General features: G+C 37.9%; 1 protein-coding gene across 3 annotated transcripts in view; it reads right to left on the bottom strand.

The window, feature by feature from the left end:
* Window positions 1–24,675, bottom strand: part of kif1b (kinesin family member 1B) — a 66,273-nt gene that overhangs the window by 18,085 nt on the left and 23,513 nt on the right. The window contains exons 11-27 of one of the 3 annotated variants that reach the window (XM_055223061.1): window positions 24,129–24,204; window positions 23,627–23,705; window positions 23,006–23,148; window positions 21,650–21,691; window positions 19,503–19,711; window positions 17,895–17,974; window positions 16,265–16,340; window positions 14,942–15,021; window positions 14,143–14,249; window positions 13,883–13,966; window positions 13,596–13,776; window positions 13,445–13,517; window positions 6,504–6,609; window positions 4,832–4,980; window positions 4,216–4,394; window positions 3,501–3,638; window positions 1,543–1,797 (exon numbers count right to left, since the gene is read on the bottom strand). In XM_055223061.1, the coding sequence (XP_055079036.1) occupies window positions 1,543–1,797; window positions 3,501–3,638; window positions 4,216–4,394; window positions 4,832–4,980; window positions 6,504–6,609; window positions 13,445–13,517; window positions 13,596–13,776; window positions 13,883–13,966; window positions 14,143–14,249; window positions 14,942–15,021; window positions 16,265–16,340; window positions 17,895–17,974; window positions 19,503–19,711; window positions 21,650–21,691; window positions 23,006–23,148; window positions 23,627–23,705; window positions 24,129–24,204 (2,057 nt within the window). Of the gene's footprint in view, window positions 1–1,542; window positions 1,798–3,500; window positions 3,639–4,215; window positions 4,395–4,831; window positions 4,981–6,503; window positions 6,610–7,979; window positions 11,431–13,444; window positions 13,518–13,595; window positions 13,777–13,882; window positions 13,967–14,142; window positions 14,250–14,941; window positions 15,022–16,264; window positions 16,341–17,894; window positions 17,975–19,502; window positions 19,712–21,649; window positions 21,692–23,005; window positions 23,149–23,626; window positions 23,706–24,128; window positions 24,205–24,675 lie in introns of those variants that run through there. The other 2 variants (XM_055223062.1, XM_055223063.1) reach the window with 2 other exon arrangements.

The following is a 24,675-nucleotide window of genomic DNA, read 5'->3' as shown; positions in this document are numbered from 1 at the left end:
AGAGAAAATATTTGTGAATAATTTTACTTCAGTTTGTGGGTCTTGCCATGGATTTTACAATATTTTGGCAAATTCAAGTTACTGACCTCAACAGTCAGTCAAATATCAGATATCATACTGGCTGAAAAATTCCCTTTTTTGCTGCATAAACTAGTCTAAACCCAGTACCCCAATCATTATAATAACATCAAGTTCCCACGTTTTTGCATCTGTTAAGAATAGTGTATGTACATGGCACTTCAAAAGCTATTACAAATGTGTTTCTGCATGTTATTATTAGCCAAACCTTTACAAAACACTGTGGTTAAGAATAAAAGGTTACCAAAAACAAATGCTCACAACATAATGACAAAATAAAAATGGTTCAAGGGTTTGACAGGTCATTAAAACAAATGTGACATGGAGCTGAACTTTAACGGAGCCACACAGATGGAGTTAATACAGTCAGCGCTGCGATGGCGGTGGGGGGTGAGGCGTCAGGCTGAGACGGGGAGGAGGGGGGAGACGGCGGTGGCTTTCTGGTGAATGATTTTAAACTCTCACAAAGCGCTGAAGGCTGGCTAATCGCATTCGTCCAAAGCTGTTTTTCATTTATCTTTGCAACGCCGCGATGAATACAGGATCTGATTCTGGAAATTATTTTCACAGCATGGAAGGCTTATAATTATGAAGTCATATGAGGGCTCAGATTTATCATTTTATTTGCTTTATTTGCGTTTTTTTAATATAGCAGAGAACAGGAATACTACACTGCTTTTGATGCTATCTAGGTCATACAGATCTTAGTGAGCTGAATGTTTTGCAAGACAATTTAGACAAGCTAGGACAAGAACAGTGACGGAAGATGTATGCTTCATAACTTACACATGATACTCAGCAAAGAATTTGTTTTACCTGTGAACTGGCGCAATGTTTATGCAGAAGTCCCTACCCTCTTCAAATACTACTACTGAACTTTTTACAAATAGTTGCCTCTTTTTATCTAGACGAGAACTGTAATGTCAATATATCAAATTATATCCCAACGTTTTTTGCAACCCACTGCTAAAATTGCTACATTACCAAATACTACACTATAAAATGTGCCCTATTTTGCCTCCTGCTGCCATTTGCTGATTCAATTAAATATATTTTTGTATCACCCAAAATCACAACAGCAGTCACCTCAGAGGGCTTCACAAATATTGTTTATTTAACCAGTTTGGAGAATATGGCAAAGCATTAACATTGCCTACAAGAGGTAACTAAAGTCAGCTGTTGCCCCTGAGAGTTCACGCTTCTCTGTGATTGGTTATATCCACCTGTCAATCACTCAGAACCTTACAGAAGCTGACCAATAGGAAGAGTGGGCGGGGACGCATCTCAGAGTTTGAACTGAATTTCAAACAGAGCAGTTTCTTTAAAATGGGATCGTCACAGGGATGAGATCATAATTAAATTTTGAACACTATGTTGCTCAGTCCTAACCTCCCGACCAGAAAACCAGCACCACCTTTAACCCCACCTCTGCCTCAGCTGATGTGCAAAATGGCGGTCACCAACCTTCCCACCAGGATGAACCAGGGGGAGCGGTCGTAAAAGGGGTCCTGTCCATCGCTGAATATATCGGAGCCCTCCTCTGTCCCGGCGTCTGAACTCGTGTCGTCCACAAATGCCTCGTCGTCGATGAGGTCGGACATCTCGCTCTGCCGCTCGTCTGCCAGCTCCGTGATCTCCGAGTCGGTCGTGGAGAAGGTGGGCGACGGAGTGCGGTCTGCCAGGCGCTCGTTCACGCAGCCGTTGAAAATGGGCGAACTGCTGCACGGGGGAATGGTTGTGTTGGGGACAATGGAGGTGGTCAGGGAAAGCCAATAGTAAATAAATGTAAAAACAGGATAGTAAAGCTACAGAGGAAATATGCTATAAAATATATCATCCTAATTTACTTGTGAAGGGGTGTGGACACTATTACGAGTCTGAAGGGCATTTCAATTTAGCGTTAGAATTATAGTTGATTTTAGAATAACAATGTTCTCTCAATAAGAAGTTATGAAATCTACAATTAGGTCTGTCACAATAACAAACTTTGAAGTGGGATACATTGCTGAAGAAAATATAGACAATAAACAATAATACTGAAACAAATTTATACCACTGCCAAAATAAGCCTAAAGTAGGATTATGAACAAAAAGCTATTGTAAATGTACAATATGGTTAAAAAATCATGAGCTGCAATAAATAAACAGCAGAATGAAACTCTTAAATAAGTTTGTATCTATAAATAGCTGTTTAGTCAACCCTCTCAAGCTCAAATTTTATTATAGAAGAGAAAAATAACAAAACGTTCCCACTAGTACAAAGAAAAAGGTCCCCATTATAAATACTGACGCTCAAAAATGATTGTTCCATCTTTCATATATTGTGACAGGCCTATCTACAATCTATAAAAAAGGCCTAATGAGGACCACCAACGCACAAAAAAAGCAAAAAAATTGACTTCAGATTGCTATTCTACCACACAAACCTAGCAGCATTTAAGTGCTACGAAATAAACCAGATTTGTACATAAATTGGTTTTGCCCCTCACAGAACGCTAAACAATTTACACATAATTTCACAGCTCTTACTGTGACAGCGAATAAAACATGGGGCTGATATATTAATTTGGAGCAGGTATTACCGAAAGCTGCAGGGAGGATGGAAACACTATTTTATAACAAATTAATGGTGCCTTAAGAGGATTTCCATAAATATACTCAAATCTGTAGGTTTCAAGAGGAGAGACACTAACCAACAGAACATAAAGGTGTTTTCACAATAATGTTTAACAGTCAAAAGGTAATTTATACAATTAAATTAATAAAAAGTGAATAATAGTACCATAAAATAAAAATAAAACAAAAAGTAACCTGACCAGTCATTTGGTATTGGCCAATTTGAGTGAGTCTGATGTTAGAACAATTTGATTATTATTTTACCAACTGGAGAAACATGTTTTAAATAAATGTTTCTTGACTAACTTGACTTACTACACAATATGAAATAATTTGACTTGATTTAATGGATGCCCTTACAGTTTATATTGTTATTCTTTGTTTAAGCAAGTTTGTGAAACAAGAAAGTTTCTAGTTTCTGCATTTTGTTTGCAGACGATGGCAATACTGTAAACTTATTCTGATTCTAAACAAATAGAACGCACACATAAACTGGCTGGCCAGGTTCAAAAAACAAAAGAAAAAATAAAGTTTACAATGATGATATGGAAAAAAAACACAGATATAATTACAAATAAAATATGAAAAAATTATAAATCAAAAGTACAAACATATTAACAAAATGAAAAATGAACTGTGTTATGTATGGTTTATTAAAGACATCTACTCATAGTCTGTACATAGATTATAATGATTATGAATGTAACAAAAAGCAAACAGAAACCAAAAAGTGATAAACTGATCAAATGCAAACTACATTTCCACACAGCTGTACGTATATAAAACATGTGGCGTGCATGACATACCTGCCGACCAGTTTGAACCAGTGGAAGCGGTCGTAGAAGGGGTCGTTTCCTGTGAGCGCGCCCTCTCCGTCGTCCTGGTGATTGGAAGCCATTTCCCCAGCGCGATCGTACATCTCCCTCATCTGGTCCAGCCTCTGTCTGCAGAACATCAAACATTAAATTTTAATGAGAGGTCAAAAGAGCATGCGGTTTTCAGCAAGAGATTTGATACTAGCACTAGTTTTACGGCACTTTAGGGATAGGCAATATTGACAATATCGCAACTTTTTTTTTTAAAGATTATGTTGATAATTTTAGACCACATTTCACCAAGGCGTCCAGAATGTGCTAAAATTAACCAACACAAACTTTATACCCTTGTTTAGAACATTTTAAATATACTTTATTTTCTAATTTTGCATATCTCCAAAACAACAACTCTACATTATTATCTATATTTTATGAGATATTGCGTTACTGAAAAAATGCTCAGTTGACTCTCGTAAAGCTCGGACAATTGTTTTATCCAACCATTATTGTTACAAACTATTAAAAGTAAATATAATGACAGTAATTTCTGTATATTGGCTTATAAACAATCATTTATTATACATGAAATTTCACCAATATATGACTTTTTAGGTCCAGATAATTTGTTAGACTTTTGAAAATAGTTAAAATTACATTCCTAGTGCTATAACCTACAAATGTGAATTATTATACAAATGGCATTTACTTGAGTTTTTCGAGGGACCAGTAGTGTGTGGCCCCATTCTTAAGGTCTTGGACTTCCACAGCCACAACGGTTCGGGGGAAAGGTCGGGGGTCACGGTCCTTCTCTGGTTCAGGAGGCAGGAGCTCCGGAGGCAGCGGGGAGTACAGCGTGTCTGTCAGCAACACAAACTGGAACTGGACCTAAAGAAGAAGAAAAAAAAACATTGCTTTCTATTTGTTTGATGGATGCTCGAATCAGAAGATGCAGTAATAGTAGTGGACAGGTAATAGAGTGTCACGATTTACAGCTTTTGAGGTCGAGGTCAAGAGGTAATTTCTATTCCCGGGAGCCTACCATGTTCAAACAATATAAATTAAAGTAAATATACACTTTGACAAATTTCCAGCACCACAGTTTGACAGATATATTACTCATGTGGTGATTCATGGCAAAGGTGTTTATTGATTTAGAACAAGTTTACTATCTGTTTTACAATGTAACAACTGGGATCTCTTGATTATTTTAGCAAACAACTTGTGCTTTGTGGAGATTTCAAGATATTTACAATTTTAAAAAAATCACATAAGGTTAAATCTAATGCGGTGAATAATAAATGAAATTGCATTATTTAACCAACCTTCTTCTTTAGCTCCACACTGATTGCATTGGCCTCTTTGAGATAGACAGCGTTGCCCCACAGCTGGTCTCTGAGGGAGGTAAACTGGTGGTACCTCCACTTCCTGAAGGCCCACTGAGCCAGCTCATACTCATGCTGGGTCCATGGCACTGTAGATGTGATGCAAAAGATATTATATATAAGCAATATAATTAAACAGGTTAATTCTGCTATTGTATGAATGATATGTAAGTGTATAGGTTTCTATCTGTTCTAGTCCATCTAATCCACTTCCTATTGTACGTTCCAAAATGATCAATATACATAGATTTACTTTATTCTCAAATTGTAGAAAAATAACTTTAAAAGGTCCTATATTACACAAAATTGCCTCTTGTGAGCTTTGAGTTGTGTTAGAATGCTGTTACCTCATCAAAAATATACCTGGAGTTGTGTTTTGTTTCATTCACACATGTTTGAGTAACATCTCCAAAGCTCGAAATGCTCTGTTCCAGCTTGTGATGTCATGAAGCTGTAGTTTTCAGGTTAACAGCTACCTCTCACCGCTAAAATGATACAAATGATTCTAGTGAAGGTGTATGGCAGGGGCGTCAAACTCATTTTCACTGAGTCACATCAGCAAAATGGTTGCCATCAAGAGACAGATGTAACTGTAAGGCAGTATAAATGTCACTAAATATAACCAAATGTCATTTAAATAAATACAACTCCTTTTTAACTTGTTAAATAATACTTATTCAAGTTGCAAATATTACATGTCTATGTAATTGTGTATCCCCTGATAAACTGACATTTTTAAAAATCTGTTCGGGGGCACACCTGCTCACAGACCTTCACACTGCTTCAAATATAGACTTTTATAGTCTTTTAATTATTGGACAATTTGTTGTTTTTCTTGACTTTCTTGGCTAACTTTCTCCAGTACTGACCCCACCATAAAACATACAGGTTTTTCTTCTTGAAGCACAAACTTGTATTCACCTTCACCTTTCTTGAACCGGTCTACAATTTTCCTCTTCCTGAACATTTTGGGATCATTATTTTCAAATATTTCTCAGTTCCACTTGTTGGGAAAATCTCATTAGACTATTGTCAGTGCACACATTAAAGCAGCATAGACTTATTTTAAAATGACAGTCCTTTTAATTTACCTTCTAGCGGCCACATAAAATGACGTAGCGGGCAACCATTTGGCCCCCGGGCTTTGAGTTTGACACATATGGTGTATGGAGTTTTTGTGTGTTTAACATGTGTGAATGAAAGAAAACACAGCTCAAAGTATGTTTGTGATGAGGAAACAACATTATAACATAGATAAGAAAACAGTGTAATATGTGACTATATATCTCGGCATTGTATTCAGCACACAGTCAGTTATTGCAGACCAAGGGTTAAAATAAGTACTAATGTCTCAGTAAGATAAAAGTTATGTAATGTTAATGATTGTATACAGTTGTTTAATGGTGGTAATGTTATTTATGACATTATCAGCAACACATGTAGACTAACTGTAATGGAACGGTTAATATGAAGGGTTTGTAAAATTGGTTTTGATAGAAACAATACGTACATCCAAATAGTTTAGGCTCTATAGAAAATATAAACACAGAATTCATTTACTCTGCTGCTCTTTAGTGTAGACATAATGCCACCATAGAAATACAACACGCACCTTCCTCTTCCTCCTCATCTTCCAAATCATCTTCGTCCGGCGTCTCAGCGACCAGTGAGCGAGTCTCCACCTGTTTTTGAAGCTCCTGTAGTTTGCTCTCGTAAACCTGGACACATACAAACAGGGAGACGCCATATGGACTACTGCTACACACTCAGGTGGAAGAGAATCAACATTTATATAAATTGTATTTAAAACATTTATTTTCTTTAGTCTACTTGCAAATTGGCTATATCAGACAGGCCATGTTTCCAAATATAAAAATCTTAAACTTAATATTGTTTACTTCTTGCTCCCTTGATATAACAAAGACAATTCCTCAATGTGGGATTGGTAATTCTACACTTTCATTCACTTAACTCAGACTAATTATGTTTTCACTCTCACCACACAATAAGAAGGTTCTAGGGGCGTCCAGGCCTTTCTCTGTGAAGTTTGCACATTTCTCCCCGTGTCTGGTTGGGTTTTCTAAGGGCACTCCGCTTTCTCCTTTCAATCCAAAACATGCACAATAAGTCAAATCCTCCAGCTAACGTATTCCTGACGAAGCCTAGTTCAAGATCTGGAGATGAGTGAATGGAAGGTTAAATGCAGAGGACAAATGTGCCTAAAGGAAAGTAATCTTTGTCCCTGGTCTAAAATCATATGCACATAAAAAAAGAATTAAAAAAATACTTTAAGAGCTCATTTTTGTTTGGACTATTTTTCTCATTCTTTAGCAAAGTTCCTCAATAATAAAGAGGCATAGCTTACGCAACAAAAAATAAGATGCATAAATTTGAATTAATGAAAAAAAGCAAAAGAAGGTCAGTAACAGCTATCTAGGACTGTTCTTTTCATCTTTACACGTCAATGTTTCTATTCTTCCCAAATTGACATTTTGCTACAAATTCAAATAAAAAAAATATATATGGGTGTAAAGGACTGCAAAACAGTTGATCTAAAAAACCTAGAGATGCACATTTTGCCGACTGTCCATAGCCTGGGGAGAAAGTAGATACGTAGCTGGTGAGAGCTGAGTCTATGTAATCCAATGAGGGGCGCCATTCTCTTCGGGGCAGGACGGGCTGTGGTCCCAATGACCTCATCTGGTGCTTTCAGTGTCTTCTGGAGAAACAATGGGGGCTATTCATTGGTCATTAACCTCTTCCTTGCTCAAATCCAGCCAACATCAAAACAACTTAATCTTGAGGGAAAAAAAAACAAAAAACTAAACTGAAGGTGGGTGTGTGGAAACAGACTCAACATAGTGCTCTAAATACAAATGAGATGTCTGATTATCACTTGTCTTTGAAAATGTCTGATGGTAAAGTCTAGTGTTATTACTAATATAGTTAAGCTGGAATGTTTTGTTTTCCTACTTTAATAACAACCTCATTGCCCTTTTGGTACAGCAGGCAGATAGTGATCTCATCCTTTTGACCAATTGTTAAATTTGTTATAATTTCATAAAACCATTTCAACACAAAATAACTGCACTCAGAGCTTGTCATTTTATTTCAGTCATACCTTCAAATAAACCTCCAGTAATACAGAAATTCCACTGAAACAGTATATTGTTCAAATATGAACTTCAACACAGCCACAAGAGGCACTTGAAAAAGTCAGACGGAACAACAGACATACAACATATGAACCTGATGTGGACACTTACACTGAAGGGTATATAATATTTAAAATACTTTTCTGTACAATGTCTATTTGATAGTTTACTTTCCAGCTACCTGGTAGCCATCAGCACCAGTACAGATGTGTAATAATAATAACAGATGGAGGACTCCATGCAACATATAAGGCAAGAAGAGCACATGGGGAAGACACTTGCAGAGCATCAGATTATTTGGTTTTTGTTATAGAATAATAAGGCATAACATACTGATAAGTTCAATATCAAACAGGACTATGTTTGATTGTTTAAAAAAGACATCCAAGCTGCAACATGACTGATTGAGAGGCCATCTGTGATATAGATGTGTGAATGAGTTAAAGCTACGACAGCAGCAGATCTGGAGATTGACTTTCTAGACATACAACAAATAACAGACTAAAGAATGCAATGTCTATGCAGACAGTGTGAGTGTAAAACCAATAAGGCAGTCATCAAAACCTCATTTCACATGGACAGTCTTTTTTGAAAAAAACAAAAAAAAACAAAAACAAAAAAAACATTATGCAAATAGTTCAAGTCTTTGTCTTCCCTCCAACATTTGCAAGGCGAGTCTTTGGGAACCATGACAACACTGTGAGACCTCCATTGGATAGGAGATGAGGCGGAGGGCTTATTTAGTGAAAGTTTGAAACACAAAAATGAATGACATTTTGATACAAATGAAACAACAAATGAGAGCAGTCTTTTTTTTTTTATGAGAGCAAAAATAATTATGATTGACAATGACATGCTCACTTCTGTGCTAAGGACATACCAGCAGCTTTTTATAACATGAAAATGTGATTGGTATTTTGATTTTATTTTTTAAGTTACTGCATGTGCTCTCTGAGTAATTAGAACTTATAAAATGGGGAGTGCAAATATGGTTTTTAGAAGGCAGCATATTTTGTATTATACAATAGTTTTTAAAAGATCATTCAGGAAGCCTTGATTAATCTCATTAATGAACAGCATTTCTCATTAGACATATTGTAATGTATAGAGCTAACAAAACCGGTTTACAATTACAGACTGACCGAAAATATCATAACTGACTGATGCATCAACAAATAATTTACTGAAAGAAAATACTGGAGGTTAGATTCCTGATCTAATCCACTGATTTCAGACAAAAAAACAATGAGGGGAGCTAAACATTTTGAGTCGTTATTATGGCCAATGACCATATAAATGTAGCATTCTCTTGTTCTTGGCAAAAACAAATGATTCAATTCAATCATGATTTAAACTGCAGCGGCTGATGCAAATACTAACATGGCAAATATGTAAACTCAGAAAAAAGATTTGGCAAATCAAATCATGATTCATCAATTGTCAAACAAGCTAATGAGGGGTCGGTACGAGTTTTTCTTTAATACTGTCTCCTTACTGTCTGCCCTCTCCAGTTGCCCCTGACAGTTTTCCCATCCTAATGATGACTATACACAACGCAGCAGAACTGATAACACGGCTTATATTATGATGACAATAAAAAGTCTATGTATAAACACATATTTTTGGATCAACCAATAAAACACTATTCAAGTGCAAAAGTCAGCGTTGTTCGCAGTTTGTGATCTGTAATGTCTTTGTCCATAGAAACATTGGACTAACACTGACTCAAACCACGGTCTCTCTGTTGGCTTTGAGATTAGGAGCAGACAACTGTCTGCGCATTCGGGGTGGGGGCTGGAAGCTGATTGGATGGTTTGGTTGGTCAGTGTGAGGGTACTCCTGGAAACCACTGTAGCTGCCATCAGGGTAAAACATGCCATTATACTGGCAGGGTTGGTGGTATTGCTGAGGAGGGTACATGGGCGGGGGCAGGTGAGGGGGCAGGTGGTTTCGCGGGGGGTAAAATGGCTGTATGTGCCTCCGGGGCTCAGGCTGCTGTAAGGACTCCATGGACCCCATGGACCCCATGGATCCCATGGACCCCATAGACCCTATGGATCCCATAGACCCCGACGCCCTCTGACGGTGGTTAAAGGAGTTGCTGCGTCCACGTTCGTACTGCTGCTTCTGCTGGTTCCTGTGGTTGTGCCTGGGCCCCTGGCTCTGATCAGATTCACTGCTCCTCCTCTGTGCTGCTGGGCTGGGCAGAGCCACCTGGACCACTGCTGCTGCCACTCTCTCTCTGCACTGAGCCTCCTCTTCCTCCTCTTCCTCCTGCACGGCTTCTTTAGGCACCTTCAGCTCAATCACCTGCTCATCTGTGATGATAATGTGGGTGCCAGGGCTCCAGGAGTTTCGATGCTTGGGGTTACTTCTGAAGGGAAAGCGAAGTTTACGATCCTCTGGGGGGATGAATCGGTGTGGCCCGTTGTTCCTGCGCAGCTGTTTAGAGATCTCCTGCTGCTGCATGTTTTTTAGTCGCTGCTGCTCCTGCCTCATCCAGCGCATATGCCCCCGCTTCAGGGCTGGGTCCTCTCCTGAGAGGAGGCCTGACTGTGGATCTGCTTCCTCCACATCAAACTTTTCGGGCACAGGAGGCTTTCCCTCTTGGGGACTGGGAGTCCTCATCGAGCTCTGAGCAGAGGACTGGGCCACGGGTAGGGCAGGGGGCTGGGCATTGGGCTGGGCATTGGGCTGGGCAGGGGGCAGAGCGAGGGGCAAAGAGGGGGGCAGAGCAGCTGGCTGGGCAGTCTGAGGCTTCTCCTGACCGTCCATGAAGGGAAGAACCTTCTCCATTTTCACCATCTTGTTCCTCAGAGCTCGGATCTCCTCATCTTTCATGTTGTTCTGTTTTTTCACCTCCTGCAGGATGTCTTCCAGTTTATCGATGTGCACCTTGAGCTCATCCATCACACCAGAACCTGGTCGAGTCCCGTTGGTGATGACGTCCTCGATGCGCTCATCTCCCACCCCCACAGTGTCCCAAACGTCCCGGGCCACGGCTCTCCATGAATCACGCTCGTTGGGGTCTTTCTTGCTGTAGCTGGCGCAGAGCTCCTTCATCTTGACTATAGCCAATGCTTCGATTTCCTGGCGCGTGTGCCGGAAATCATTGAGGGCCACTTCATAGCAGATCTCTTTGACGGCCTGGATCTTCAGGTCTGAGATGGTGACCCACTTGGAGTCCTTAGTGATGCGCCGGCGTTGGGGTATCTGGTACATCTTAACGGGCTCTCTCTTCTTGCCACTGCTGGGAAGGCCACACTTTTTCACTATGGTCTGGAGTTTGCTGGGGGGCAGCTTTTCCCTCAGTGATGTGATCAGTCTCCAGCTCTCTTCACAAGACCTCTTATCTGAGTCATCCCCACTATCAGAGTCGCCATCCTTAAGAAAACAAACCAAATGAGCCCCAAAAAGGAGAAATTACAATGAGAAATCAAAGGAAGATGAAAAGATGGCTTTTGTTTTAAAAGAATGATTTAGGGTATGAATATGCAACATGGGAACAGAGTAAGGAGCAATTTTCATGTAATCAAATAGCATTAGCTTGGATCATTTCATAGCTTTTGAGAGCATTAACACATTCAAGATGTACTGTTTTTATGCATACATCAATGATGAGTAAAATGTATGCCAACATGCAAAACAACACAAAAATCAAACTTAAAACTAAAATTCAACCAAAAGAGGCTTTCATTGACTTTCTTGTTCAGACTTTTTCACAATGATTCACTGGTGAAGGAATGACTGAATACATGGAATTGATGAAAAATGGTTGACGTGATTGTCATGATTGTTCCCAATGTTGCATACTGATATTAAAAGTAAAGGTAAAGCATGTATATAATATTAGATAAAGTAAATCAATGAAGCAAAGGCGCTTATTGGAGCCTTGTGATCGTCTTCATCTTCTGATCCCAAAAACTGTGGCATGCATGTAGTTCGATTTGGGAACTTTCCCCTTTAGTCCAGAAGGTTTGAGTGTTAGCTTTGTGTTAGGAGAGTTGTGCAGCTGATCAGAAAGCCAGTAGAAAGACAAGAGGCAGATGTGAGCGGTGTTAATCCACTACAAGAAAAATGTTAGTTGGAAAAATGCAGTTTCTCATTTCTATTGACAAAGTCCATTACAGATCACAACCAGCTGGTCCAATCTTCCATTTTTGAGGATATCGCTGTGGCATTTGATAGATTTTGTGAGATGGGATTCCTGTGTCTATAGCATGGCACATCAAACCAAAATTATTTTTAAAAACTTTGACAAATACAATCTCTGTTGCTGAGCCCTAGTGTGCTAAACAAAAGCAAAAGGGTAGCCAAAGAAGTCAATGAGAAACCACATTGTCACTGTAAAAACTACAGAAGAATTGAGTTAACACAATGCATTGAACTTGTCAGCAACTGCATTGAAAAAATTAAACTCAAGACAAAACAGAGCAAGAAAACTAGAGCAGAAAATCTAATTCAAGCAAATCAACAGCCGCCTAAAAGTTGGCTTCACTTTAGTCCAGAACCAGCACTCAAGGAGTTAAAAAACCATGCTATTATTAACAAGAACCATGCAAAGCAGCGTTGTCTGAAAACAGGTCTACAACATTATTTTATTCAATAGATAATTATTTTTTTATTTTGTGTCTTTGTTGAACTATTTGGCATTAGCTACAGGGTGCTGTTTTGCAGGATTCCTAAGGTTCTATGGGAAAGACAAGAAAAGGGGAGAAAATAGAAAGCTTCATAGTCTATTTCTGACTCAATCAAATCGCTACGGAAAATCAAAGGAGACGAGAGAAAGCTCTTCAGTCTAAAAACCAGAAAATCCTCCATGCAAGAAGAACGGACATGCGCTTCACACATCTCAGTGTCAGAGCTCAGAGTGAGAATTAGTACTAGACAGGATTAAACAGACCCAGGGGAACTACAAGAGGATCCAAAAGCCCAAAATGACTGTATTCAAGGTGGCCAAAAACCATGCTTTAACTTTTTATCACTTCATACAAAATAGAATCCAGGTAATATAAACAATCAACTAAAAACTTTAAAAAAATTTACTAACTTATTTTTACTCTTTAAAAACATAAGCCAGTTTCACAAAGAGATTTAATCTCTGGAAAAACACTGTTCAGCTACATATATCTTGCAATGGTAGACAAGGTTTCAAAGTTATCTGGACAATCATTTCAAAAATATTGTCCAGATGACCACAGCTTTAACATTAGGGCGTCTTTTAGAAGCCATATTAAAAATAAAAAAAATCACTGATACAGGCTGACATAACAGTATCAGTGAAACAGATTTTATTCATGTGCACTAAAAAATAAAAAAAAATATAATATTGAATCTCTCTTTGTGAATCTGGCTTTGGATGGCTATACTTGAAATCTTAAATGTTGTCTCCACTCACCAGTCTCTGTTGTTCCAGGAGCTGATCTGCTTCTTCTTTCTCTTTTTTGTACAGTATTTCCATTTCAGTCAGCCTGAACAACACAACCATATGTCATCTCAAATACTTATCATACTCAACTTTTAACCTCGAGCACAATATCGTCACTCACCTTTTCTCCATTTCCTGCTTCATGTCGATGCCCTGTTTCTCCAAGAGCTCCCTTTGGGCAAAGGTCCAGTCCACTGGCTCCACAGGGGTCTCGGCGGAAGGCGTCTTCTCCCTCTCGGCACGCGCCTGCTCTGGGTGGTTGAACCGGAAAACATGGTTCTTGCCCATGATTATGCGGTTGCCTGGATACAAGAGGAATAGAAAACAGGTTCAATATCCCAGTGTATTAGTGGTGGCTACCCATCAGAAATACAGTTTTATTGATTTTATGCCAAGTAAATGTTGTACCTGAGCGGAGCTGGATGGCATCCTCGACACGTTTTCCATTGACGTATGTTTCTGATCCCTCACAAGGCACCAACAAGACCACCACTTCAGCAGAAATCAAAAACATAGTTAGTACAAAATAAGTCTAGTCTATGTCTAGTTTTATTCTTTTTGGATGTCTGAAATTTTAAACCACTTAAATGTTAGTACAGTACCACTTGCAAGTAGTCAACAGATCTTTTTGCCAACTAGATATGAAAAAACAAATACATTTTTCTTACCATCTCCATTGGCATTTCTCTCACTGCGGAAAATGCAGTGCTCCTCTTTGATATGAGCTCCACTCAGAACAATGTCCTGTCGTCTTTCAGCATCTGCTTGACCCACCCTGGAAAAGACATGTTTATTTTGAATTATTTGGTCTTCCCAAAAGTATAAACCTGTTATATTTCTTTCTGTTATAGTTCTTAATTTTACCTCAATTGCCTTTTGACAGGCCCTGTTGTACCATGTTTTTTATTAATACCAATTCTGTCTGTTATGAGGTGACCCAGGCGTGCTATAAAATGGGACCTGCCTCCTACGCCCTCTCACTGCTCCTCTGATTCCACTCCACCTGGTCACACTATCAGCCGATCGCCACAATTTGCACATATTTATTGTAACTTGTTAAAAAAAAGTTTCAGCGGGGAGCTAAAACCTTTACAGTCATGTCTGCCACCTTTTTTGTTGCGGTCACACGAGTATTGATAACTGATCATAAAGAAAAATCCAAAAATAGGTCATGAGAATCAGTTTTTACAATAAAGATTTCTAAATGTAGTGCAAATCGTTTACATATACAATTTTCCCAATGACACACAGATGTATTGATTGCTGCACTTACGGAAAGCACTTTGATCCAGTGGTTGTTGCTTTTGTTAAGTGCAACACATGAAGATTGATTAACTGACACATGTGTAACATCACAAACCCACTTTTTGCTTGTGACTCATCAGTAGACTTGGCTTTAGTGAAGTGTAGTTTATAAAAGCCCTGGACCTCTATGTTTTTCACAGTGTATATTGAAACTGCTGTTACCTTGTGATGCCGTCTTTGATGTAGTAGAGCAGACACTCTGACATGAGCGGGTCTTCGTTCAGGTTAACCAAATGTGGAGTCTAGATACAAAACATGAGACAAACATTTTACCACAAGCATGTTTTTGGAGGATCAATTGTTCATCAATATGCAGTAATGAATAAATCAAAGTCAAAGCAATTTGAAACACATCAGATATATCTTCAACATTTAAAGCTACTGACTATGGCCCAAAACACCAACCTTTTTGGGGGAAAAGAACCCATGATCTACATAGAACTCAAAAGACTTCTCAACAAAATGCTAAGCCATGGAAGAGCAATGGTGGAAAGAAGAGAGAATGAAAAAACAAACAAATGTGAATAGAATAACAAAAAACGAATGCAGTTAAACAGGAAATAGGAGGGATGGGGAAAGCTATGGAGGCATTTCATTTAACTACACAACTTTTCATTTAACTGTTGATCTAAGGGTTGCTAATGCTAATTGTGTGACGTGACAAGAAAGAAACACCATTTTGTGATGTTTACGCCATGTTATAATGCTGTTACCTCTTCAAAAACATATCCGGTGCTGTGTCTCATTCACACATGTTTGAGTAATCCTGATTTATATCCTTGTCTGTCTACATCTCCAAAGCCCAAAATGTTCTGCTCCACCTTATAATGTCATGTAATGGTAGTTTAAGTAAACAACTACCTTTAACTTCAGTAGAGCTTGGTAATCCCAAGGCTAAAATCATTCAAATTGGTGTATGAATTTTAAAAACAGAGTGGAGCACTTTCTGTGTTATCAAATGACATCACAAGGTGGAACACAGTGTCCAATGTGTGTTAAACATGTGTGAATGAAACAAAACATAACTTCAGATCAGTTTGTGAAGAGGAAACAACATTTTAACATACATTAGAAAGAAAAGCGTAATAAAGGCCCTTTAAGTTCTAGTCATTACAAGGGAGTGAAAATAAGCAAGCTATAGGCATTATTTTATATGTTTTTGCAGGATTATACAACACTAATCAGCCTCATTTCAACTACTGTAGAGAGATCTGTTCACTGCCAAACTCATTTAACAAACCTTTTGGGCTGGCAATTCAAAAGGACCCTGAAATTCCTGACTAAGCTATAAAATCAAAGCAAATAAAAGAGAGGAAAAGAGATGATAAAGAGTGAGAAAATACAAGGACAATGAAGGGAAGTTCCCATGAGAAAGATCACACAGGCGCAGCAGAGGAAGTGATGATTGAAACGTGAGCATCAGCAGCAATGGAACAGTTTATACAGTTTAGGTCCAGTCTGAGTCGTGCTTTGTCCATGACGTACCTTTTTAGGGGAGAATACGCCCAACGTGCCGCCATCTTCACGGATCGCAACACCCATTTCTGCCAGTAAGGCCTCTCTGCAACACAATAATTTTGACTTTGTGTGAACTTGATCGAGTACAAAAATCTGCTTATGTCTGGTAAAAGGTTATTAAAAAAGGTCCTATATTACACAAAATTGACTCTTGTGAACTTTAAGTTGAAGTTCAAAAGTTATTACCTCATCAAAAACAGACCCAGAGTTGTGTTTTGTTTCATTCACACATGCTTGAGTAACCCTTTATTATTAGTCTCTCTACATCTCCAAATCTCAAAATGCTCTGTTCCACCTTGTGATGTCATGTAGTGGTATTTTTGAAGTTAACAGCTCCTTTTACCTTTAGTTCAGTAGAGATTGGCAATTATAGGGCAGAAATTATCCATATGATTCTAGTGAACGTATATAAAGTTTAAAAACAGTGGAGCACTTTCTGTATTACTGCATGACATCACAAGGTGGAGCAGAGTGTTTTCCGTTTGAGAGAAAAACTCAGCCTAAATATGAAGTGTTTGTGTGTTAAACATGTGTGAATGAAACAAAACACAACTCTAGGTATGTTTGTGATGAGGTAACATTATAACAGATCAGAAAATAGCGTAATATGGGCCCTTTAAATAAATGAAACGCAATAACTTCAACGTCATTAATATATATTCAAACCTAAAGTTTCAAGTGACATTTTCCTTCTCTGATTTGGTTTCATTTCTAATTGAATCCAAAAACCCACTTTACCCACAGCTGATAATGGGTGTCCTGTGCTTTTTATTAACGTAACTTTAAGAATCAATGATGGCTAAAACTTTTGAAAATCCCAAAGGAAATTAAATCCAGCGTTAGTCATTTTGCTTTGATGCGTCACTGCTTGAATTAATAAACCGGCACCAGATTAAAACTATTTCTATCGAGTCTGGAGGTGGTTGCTGCTCAGCGGAAGAAACATTGATAACACTGTATGACTATAATATTTTGGATTTATCTATATCCCAGTAAATCCATCTTTGGAAAAAACACGCATATAACTGGCACATAATCAAGGCTAAATATAGACTAAAAATAAGACAATTCAATTAATTTAAACAACTTAAGATGCCCAAAGTGCTTCACATAAAAAGTCAACAAAAAAAAAAAACACACACACACACACATATATAAAGAGTTTAAGTGTACTATATAAATAAAAATTGATTTGAAAATGACAATATACAAAAATACAAATAAAAGTTGTAGCCCCAAAGAGCCAGTTTATAGTATTTCACTATTTAGTTTATACTATTTCGCTTGATTAGTATGACACTAATTATTTCATTCAAGAAACAGGCAGAGAATGGCAATAAAATGAAGATGTTTTAGCATGTGTTTGATGGGTAAAGTTCAGACAACAGATATACAGATATAAAGGGGAAATGGACAGAATAGGATCAGACACAATGGTCATAGTAGCAGACAGTCTAAACCTAAAATGTGGAGATGGAGACAAGTCTTTGGGGAAGTGCTTGAGACAGACAGGATCCAAATGAGTGATGTCTCGTGAGACAAACTGCTCCACCCTTGAAACACAAGGATTGAGATATCTACTACGGCTGGTACTTACCTTTCCATTCGAATCGCCTCAGTTTTTCGTAGTTTTTCCTCCCAGGTCTCATTGAGCTCGGCGATGATCTTTTCCGATTCCTGAGTAAAAGGGGTAAAATAACACATTATATATTGCAGTTTTTCTAATGACATGACGAATTAACCGATAATGAAAGCAGGTAAAATATGTATGTTTTATAATACACATGAATAAATACAGCAAAATTGTATAATCTGAAAACAACTGTAAATACCACTCACATGTATACACGGTGTTTGCATTTTTACAACTTTTTAAATGTATTTACTTTTTATATGAGCAGATTAATGAACACAAGACGACAGTATACATGTATCCAGTACACTTAATGGACATTTTAGATTTTTTTTTTTTGTATTTAAGCTTGAAAAGGAGTGTGAAAAAGAAAATGTATTAAATCCCAAATTACCTTAGAAAAGATGGGACACAGAAAACATTGGCATTTTAAAATACCACATTGTAATCAAATCGTACCCTATGCAATGTTTAACAAATGGCTCATTATCAAAACTAAAAGGCCACAAAGTCTGGTTCTATTTTGGTCTAATTTCCCTGTGCGTGCATCGGTGTTTGACGTCACTCGATGACAGACAGTGCGCTCTGGGGTTGTCATGGAAACTGCAGCTTCTGAGTGTGGGTTGCTTTGTGTCTTCGTGCTTCCCAGTGTTTGAACTTCATAAGAAAACGTGAATGTTGTAAATATAAAGGAGCATGTAGTAAACGGTGAGGCTAAACCACTATAGATCTTATGCGTGGGATGAATGTGCTGCGAAGAACTGCCAGGTAGCGGATCTATTTTTAGATCTTATTACGTTGGTGTAAACCGTGTTAGTTCTTATTTGTAAAAGGCTGATTACCGAAACCAAATGTATATAACAAAAACAGAAATATCAGGCTTGGTTAAAAAAAAGCCTTGATTTCATGAGGGCAAGATAGTACCCTTCCTCATGAGCACCATTCTTTATATGGACACCAACAGCTCCTTGTTTCTACTGTTTTAGAGTTTAAAGATTTATATAATTTTATCAGTAATAATACAGAATTAATTAGTTGGTCCTTTAAATGTATAAAACCAATTACACAGTGTCTTCAAACGTTTTAAAATCTATCCAAATGTCTGTAAAATGCATATTAAATTATCACAAACTTTGACAAAAAAAAGGCAGATAAAGAGCAGTTCTGGTTTTGTTATTGTATTGTCTTGTCTTGTTCACTGAATGAGTAAGATCTTTATTTCACCAAACACTTTTTGAATATTTATATTTTTTCTTCTAATAACTTTCATTGTTTCATTTTATGCAGCTAAAACCTGGACCAGTTTTCCTGAAGATGTGAGACAGGCCTCAGTCTGGTTGTGTTTATCTGTGTTTTTATTCTGCCTCTTCTCTTTTAATGTTCATTTTGTGATAATTATTTATGCTCGATTTGTTTGTATTGTGATTTTAAGGTCTTTCTTATTCTGTAAAGCACTTTGAATGAAATTAAATTGCCTTGCCCTGGTCATCTATTTTTTTTATATTTTTGTAAACATATAACGATCAATCAGCAGTGTGATTCAGTCTCCATTGTTGCCCCGTGTGTATTTACCTTGAGCCTCTCGATGGCCTCCTCTCCTCCGGGCGTGGACATGATTCTCTCCTGGATGCTGGAGACGGACTGCAGGCCCTGGGAGCAGAGCGAGCCCAGGGACGGAGAGGCTGTCAGAGAACCAATGGGTGCTGTGGAAAAATGGCCAGGCCGTTGATTCTCTGAGGCTAGCAAGTATCTATTCTTATTGTTCTGAATGTCTTTGAGGTCTGAGGCCACAGCAAGAAAGGGAGAGAAGGGAAGGAGGAGAGAGGATGGATAGGCCCGGGGATAAGGAGAGGAAGGATAAACCACACAAAAATGAAAAACAAATGGTGAAAAGAAGGAGTGGACGAAACAAGGGAGGAGAGAAGACAAGGAAAGGGGGAAACCAATGTAAGACACACATTGTACATTAAGACAAGTTCAGTTAAGTGACCAGCTATAGAGCAGTTTTCACCCAATGACAGAAAGCCCATGAAATACAAAAAGAGTTACTTCAAATAATTCAGAATATTTATCTTAACTTCAGTAGTATTCACTTGATAGCTTGTATTTACTTGACAGATTTATTGTTTCAAGATTTTTTCAATACTTTACTTCTAATTTCAAGTTTAAGTATTAGGTCAATTCAAAAGTAAGAGCTCTCACTTAAATCATTTAATACATTTTGTTAAGAGGCCTATATTATGTAAAATTGACACTTGTGAGCTTTAAGACATGTTAGAATGTCATTACCTCCTCAAAAACATAGCTAGAGTTGAATTTTGCTTTATTCACAGATGTTTGAGTAACTCTGTTATTAATCTGTCTCCAAAGCACAAAATACTTTGTTCCACCTTGTGAGTGTTTTCAGTTTGAGAGAAGAACTCAAAATATGCAGGGTTAGTGTGTTAAACATGTGTGAATGAAAGAAAACACCACTCCAGGTTTTTGATGAGGAAACAACGTTATAACATAATAATAATGATTACAATATGGGCCCTTATTATCTTGTAACCTGTTGAAAATATTAGAAAAATGTTTTACATAAGCAACAAAGTCCAACTTGGTGAAAACTTCTCAAATTAAGATTAATATTCTGAATTGACATCATTATAACCAAGGTTAGATATTCCATTTTGGCAGTGTAGCTACACACAAAATTCAAGGTTGTGTTTTAACTAGGCTCTCACTCTGAACTATAATACTTGGCCCATGTAATTACAGAGGCATTCCAATTACCCTGATAACTTAATTTGCAGTGCATCTATTCTAAACTGGTCCACTTGATGTCATTGTGTTATCTTTTGTATTAAGCTAAAAAGGGTGAAAACTGCCATCAGTGATCACATATGGGATGGAAGGAGCTGGGAGAACCCAAAATACTAATGCGGGTGACAAATAGTTGCAACATGCAGCCAAAGTTCAGCCCACAGTCAAGCATTTTGAGTCACCCCCACACAAACACAGTGTAACAGAGCCAATGCAGCTTCGCTAGAGGTCAGCTCATGCTAACATAACGCACTCAAGGACAGGAGGGTAACTGAGACCTCACCCCAATCCAAACCACAATTAAAACAATAGCCATTAAAGTGTAGGCTCACAGATTGCTAGTCAGATTACATCCATATCAGATCAGGCAGGTGAACTTGATATGCAAGGTTTTGTTTTATCTATCAAAAGTCACAGGTACTAAAACTAAACTTAGGCAAGGGTGTAATGTTGGAGATAGTGAGATCCTTTTGAATCCAGTCTGTTTAAAAAGCAGAGATTATAACTACTGCTACCATTAGCTAGCTACCATTCAAATACATGCACCTTTTCTTCTGTAGCTCTGAGCCGCAGCTTCAGCACATTATTTGTCAAACAAAAAAAGAAAAAGCACACAGACACACGCAGATGAATGAGCATGAAGAACTGGGGGTTGGGGAGACAGGAATTATTCCAAAAAACGCATTTCTTTGTTTAATCAAACTAATTAAATTGTGTGTATTTAGCTGCCTCTCCACCCTCATTGTGCAACATAAAACAGCTGCATGCTTTTCTTATCTAGATTTCAAGCCCCTCGTATTTCTTACATTATTCACTCAAGAGGCATGCAAGTTTGTAGCAGGCTTATGTTAGCAGTAAGAGCAAAGTTAGGCCAGAGCGGTGAGATAAGGTTTGGCTAGGGCACATATACACACATTTGATTCCACTTCCTGGGTAATCATCCCCCATAGGATCGACTGAGGGAGGCAGGAGAAGATGAGACGTGTTAGCACCAGTACAATGTGAGGAAACCGTTACAGACACAACAAAATGTGATGAGGAGCTGTTAACTCTGATGTTAAATATGTGATAAAGGGTTAGTCCAGCGTTTGATTAACAGATTTATGAGATAATTCAGATACATGAGCTGGGGAGATTTCTTTTTTCCACAGTTCGCAGTTGAATGAGGCGATGACTGTGTTGTAAATATGACAACAACCACTGAACAATAACCACTCTACAAATGTGCTGCTGTCATGAAATCACTGTTCTATGGGGCAGTTTGTTTAATCTAAACTACACTAACCTGGACAAAATTGGGGCTTTTCAAAATGATAAATGTTAAGAAATAAAATGCCACAATTGGATTTATTTTTATTTATTTTTAATAATTAAATTACACTAAATGGAGGTTTAAGCCATGTTAAAATATTGTTACCGCCTCTAAAACATACCTGGAGTTGTGTTTTGTTTCATTCACACATGTTTGAGTAATATTTTATCGTTAGTCTCTCTCTCCAAAGCTCAAAATGCTCTGTTCCACCTTGTGATGTCATGAAGTAGTAGTTTTCAACTTAAGAGTAACCTTATACTTTGTTTAGTAGAGACTTTCCAGGGTTGAAATCATCCATATGATTCTAGTGAAGGTATTAGGAGTTTAAAAACACAGTAGAGCACTTCCCGTATTACCACATGATATCATAAGGTGGAACAGAGTGTGTTCCATTTGAGAGAAGAATTCAGCTTAAATATGAAGTGCTTGTGTATTAAACACGTGAATGAAACAAAACACAACTCTAGGTATGTTTTCTATGAAGAAACAATATTATAACAGATTAGAAAATGTGTAATATGGTCCCTTTAAATATTCTAAAACAAACTCTTACTGCCCCGTACTATGAACTTCAAAATGAACTATGTTTCCTTTAAACTGGAAAGAATCTGATGATATTTATACACTGAACTGATAGGTTTGAAGCAGTGCTAGCTATATTAACTACACATATTACATCTTAAATATGAATTCATTATTATTCTCATCTCTCTGGTTATCCCTATGGTCAATTGAAAAGTTAGTAGTACGGCCATGTTTTATGATACCTACAAAGTACACATCCATGCACTAAAATACAAACAAAGTATGAAGTGATAGGACGGTGATGAAGAAAAGAGAAAGTGTAGTAATAGATGCCGTGTGCGCTGCCGTGTGCGCTGCCGTGTGCGCTGCCGTGTGCGCTGCCGTGTGCGCTGCCGTGTGCGCTGCCGTGTGCGCTGCCGTGTACAAAACTCACTGTCCAGGATGTCTCCCAGGCCCTGTGCACGCAGCAGCTCCTTCAGACGAGCCACTTCATCCTTAAGATCACGCACCAGCTTGTTGTTGGGATCTTCATTGATGACAGCATTGCATTTGATGTTCTTGGCCCTGTCGGCATAGCTGTAAACAGAAAAACATGGAAAAAAATAATTTGAGATGCTGACTAACTATATGTACGTTGCAGAGATACTAATCAATACTAACTAAATACTTAATAAGTGAAAGCATCAATACTGAAAAATTTACCTTTCCCCTAGTTTTTTTAGCTTTTAGTTTTAGTCTTCATCTTTATCAGAGTTAGTATGAGACTATGGGTTAATATTAAAGACACTAACATTAAGGGTTTAAAATTACACTCTAAAAATGTGTTTTTATTAGCATGGTATCAAATTTGGTACTGAGTCTCCAGTATTAAAATCAAGTTGGACAAGTATCAAAATAACAGGTATACTAATATGTTCTAACTGGTTTTGGAGTGGACTTGAAACAACTCTACATCAAGTATTTTAAAGTTTAAATTACCAACTTCATTTGAGGCCAAAATGGAAGACAAAAAAACAACAGTCAGTCTATTTATTTATTATTATTTCAAACCTACCGGAGAGTACTAAGGGTCTCGTCGTAGTTGATATCAGCAGGACTCAGAGCAGCAACCATGGCCGTTCTGGAGTTTCCACCTGGAATTGATTGTAGGGTCAGATAGGGGCCACAATAATAAGTAATGCTAGCCCAGGTTTGGTCTGTTTGAAGTGAGGCTGAAGTAATGTATGAGCTGGCAGTGTTTTGACTCCTAACAGCTATGTACTACATGTAGCACCAAATATGGGAGATCTACTGTAAACATGTGTGACCGCAGGGTAACAGAGCGCTTATCTTGTTAAGTTGAAATACAGCATGCTGACAGTGTTCTTCTTAAATTGGCAGAGTGTAACGCACACTTGCTCCTCTCCATTTTTTATTCTGACAGGATGCAGGTGGCTAATTTTTCTAGCTGTCTACGATATGGATACTAGGACATGGATTACATAAACTTTCTTTTCCCTGTAGAGACGATTAACCGGGTGATAGAAAGCTTTTTAGATGAATTAGTTTAGTTTTACCCAAGTTCTCCCGAAGAAGCCAGGTCAAAACAGAGTCTCGATATGGTATGAAATCAGTCTTCTTCTTTTTCTTACTCTGCAAACAAAATAGTATTGAGGGGTTAATAGACTTGCATTTTACAAAGTTTGAATCACATGAAACATTCAGCAAAGGGTAAATATGAGTAAAGTTCAGATACTATGTCCTGATGCTACTGTAACAGATTAGAGATAGACCGATATATTGGCCGATATTTGAACTTTTTAGCGTATCTCTAGCATAAGAAGGTTGTTTGGGCTGACAGCTGCTTAAAGTAAAGACACAAAGCTTAAACGTCCCTATAAATGTTCCTATTATGTAGAACACTGCATTGTATATACAGTATTTGAGTTTGCAGTCATGTCCAGAAATGTCCACAAAACTTATCGGCGATCGGCTGCTCTAGATCCTAAAATATTAGTATTGGCATTGTCCAGCGTTTGAAAACGTGTATCGGTCGATCTCTAGTATAAATATTATACTGCCTAAACAGGCTGCTAAAATCTGCAGTGAAATGAACTAGTGCAG

The sequence above is a fragment of the Periophthalmus magnuspinnatus genome, chromosome 7 (genome assembly GCF_009829125.3).
Source record: "Periophthalmus magnuspinnatus isolate fPerMag1 chromosome 7, fPerMag1.2.pri, whole genome shotgun sequence".
NCBI lineage: Eukaryota > Metazoa > Chordata > Actinopteri > Gobiiformes > Gobiidae > Periophthalmus > Periophthalmus magnuspinnatus.
Note: the sequence above shows the minus strand (reverse complement) of the source record. Positions and strands in the feature narration are given on the sequence as shown.